Genomic DNA, 2500 nt, shown 5'->3' with positions numbered 1-2500 from the left:
TCATCAATCATGGTGACCCCAAGTGCACTGTGTTCAGCTGTACATCCGCTCCTGTCAAGCCCCCCCCGCTGGAGTGTGTGTGTGTGTGTGTGTGTGTGTGTGTGTGTGTGTGTGTGTGTGTGTGTGTGTGTGTGTGTGTGTGTGTGTGTGTGTGTGTGTGTGTTTCTGTGTGTGCTGAGCCTCCGGGTCTAGCTGCAGAGGAAAGCCCACTCACTCATGGAATGTGGAATATGGAATACGGAATATGGAATATGGAATACGGAATATGGAATCAGAATTGTAGTACAGGATGGTGACATGAAGGACATTTAAAAGACATGAACCTAGTTCCTTAATATGTTGGAAAAGTACGTACATGTGTTCTCAAACCTCTGTACATGCAAGAAGGACTGTTGTTGTGTTGCAACCTAGAAAGACGTAGAACCTCAACACTTTCAGAAGATTGGTAATCAAAATGAAAAAAAAAAAAAAACATTTATACACTGTAAAAACCTTTAGAGAGCAACTACTAGTTGTTTATATAAATAATAAAGTTAAGAGACTGTAGAGAAAAATGTATATCTTTAATTCAGTACAAAAACATTGAAGCATTTTTGAAATCGCAAAGAAGAACTCTCAGGATTCACTTGTGTGGATAAGACAGATAATCAATAATAGATAGAGAACGATAAACACAGATAATTAAAAGCATCCTAAACATTGTGAGTCCAACATGACCAGCGAATCCTCTAGGACATGATCACCTGCTGAAGCCATGCTAAACAGGTCCCAGAGGGAGAGTCAGGATTGAGCTGGTCCACTGCTTGGATCTGACAGGGTGTATTGATCTGTGTGTGTGTGTGTGTGTGTGTGTGTTAGTGTGTGTATGTGTCTGTATGTGTGTGTGTGTGTGTGTGTGTGTGTGTGTGTGTGTGTGTGTGTGTGTGTGTGTGTGTGTGTGTGTACACACACTTTCTCTCTCTCTCTGTGATTTTCTCACTCTGATATCCATGTCATTGATCGCTAATGTAATTAATTGGTTTGTAGATACAGTCACTGCTCTGGTATGCTCTCCCTTTAACCCCAATGCTAAAGGCTGGTCAATACAGCATAGACCAGACCAGTAAAGACACATGTCTGTACATGTGCTGGAGGACACACACACACACACACACACACACACACACACACACACATTCAAACACAGCTGCATACATGCAGATTTAGATGCAGGTTCAGAGACATATGCTGATACACACATTCCTACATACAATAAATAAATGGAATGAAACATACAGTATACACACACATATGACATGACAAATTGTCTCTCACCCACACACACACACACACACACACAATGCTGACACACAATGAAGACACACAGTTCCCACACACTCTCTCTCTTACACACATACACACACACACACACACACACAATGAAGACACACAGTTGACACACTCTCTCGCTCACACACACACACACACACACACACACACACACACACACACACACACACACACACAATGAAGACACACAGTTGACACACTCTCTCTCACACACACACACACACACACACACACACACACACACACACACACACACACACACACACACACACACACACACACAATGAAGACACACAGCTAACACACACACTCTCTCTATCTTCTTGTAGGTGGATGCTTTGCACTAAGGAACCTCCTGGGCCGCTTCCATCATAGACGTCAGACACACCCCCTCATCTGTCAATCTCCTGAGCGAGTTCCGCCTCCTCCCGGATAAGACCAGTCACAAGCTCCCGTTCCGCCTGTCCAGCCGCCAGTCCAGCCACCTGAGTGCGACCGTCAGCCAATCAGGCGGCGTGGACACCATCGTCATGGATACAGAATCTACCTACTCGGGGTATTCGTACTACTCGGGTCGCTCGCGGGGCTCTCATAGACACAGGTGAATATGCCCAAATGCACTCTCACTCCTCTCCTTCCTTTCTTTCTTTCTTTCATTCCTCTCCTTTCCTTCTTCCTTTCTTTTATGTCTGTCTTTCATTCTTTCTTTCTTCTCCTTCCCTTCTTTCTTTCTTTTATGTCATTTTTTCATTCTTTCTTTCTTTCTTCTCCTTTCTTCCTTTCATTCTTTCTTTCCGTCTCTTCATAAATGATTCATGAACACTTGTGTTTAATTGAATGCTCGCGGGGGTCTCATAGACACAGGTGAATATGCCCACATGCACTTTCATTCTTCTCCTTTCTTTCTTTCTTTCTTTCTTTCTTTCTTTCTGTCTCTCCATAAATGATTCAGGAACATGTAACGTGTTTAATTGGTGATATAGACCAACACTGATCTATAAAATGTCTTTTTTTCTCTTTCTCTCGGCTCTCCTCTTCATAATTCTCTCTCTTTTTATGGCCCTCTTCTTCTTTTCTCTTTGTCTGTGACCGGTCCAGCTCAATGTTTCTTCTTCTTTTCTCTTTGTCTGTGACCGGTCCAGCTCAATGTTTCTTCTTCTTTTCTCTTTGT

The 2500-nt window shown here is 43.0% G+C and overlaps 1 protein-coding gene across 1 annotated transcript in view; it reads left to right on the top strand.

Annotated features, from left to right (window-relative positions):
- Positions 1 to 1859: 1859 nt before the first annotated feature.
- Positions 1860 to 2500, top strand: part of vangl1 (VANGL planar cell polarity protein 1) — a gene marked incomplete at its 5' end in the record, with an annotated part of 52389 nt that continues 51748 nt past the window's right edge. Inside the window, one exon of the mRNA XM_080838334.1 lies at positions 1860 to 1930. Within this exon, the coding sequence (XP_080694460.1) occupies positions 1860 to 1930 (71 nt within the window). The remainder of the gene's footprint in view (positions 1931 to 2500) is intronic.

This window comes from Sprattus sprattus (assembly GCF_963457725.1).
Source record: "Sprattus sprattus genome assembly, chromosome: 5".
NCBI classification, from domain to species: Eukaryota; Metazoa; Chordata; class Actinopteri; order Clupeiformes; family Clupeidae; genus Sprattus; species Sprattus sprattus.
This window is presented reverse-complemented; position numbering and strand designations above follow the sequence as displayed.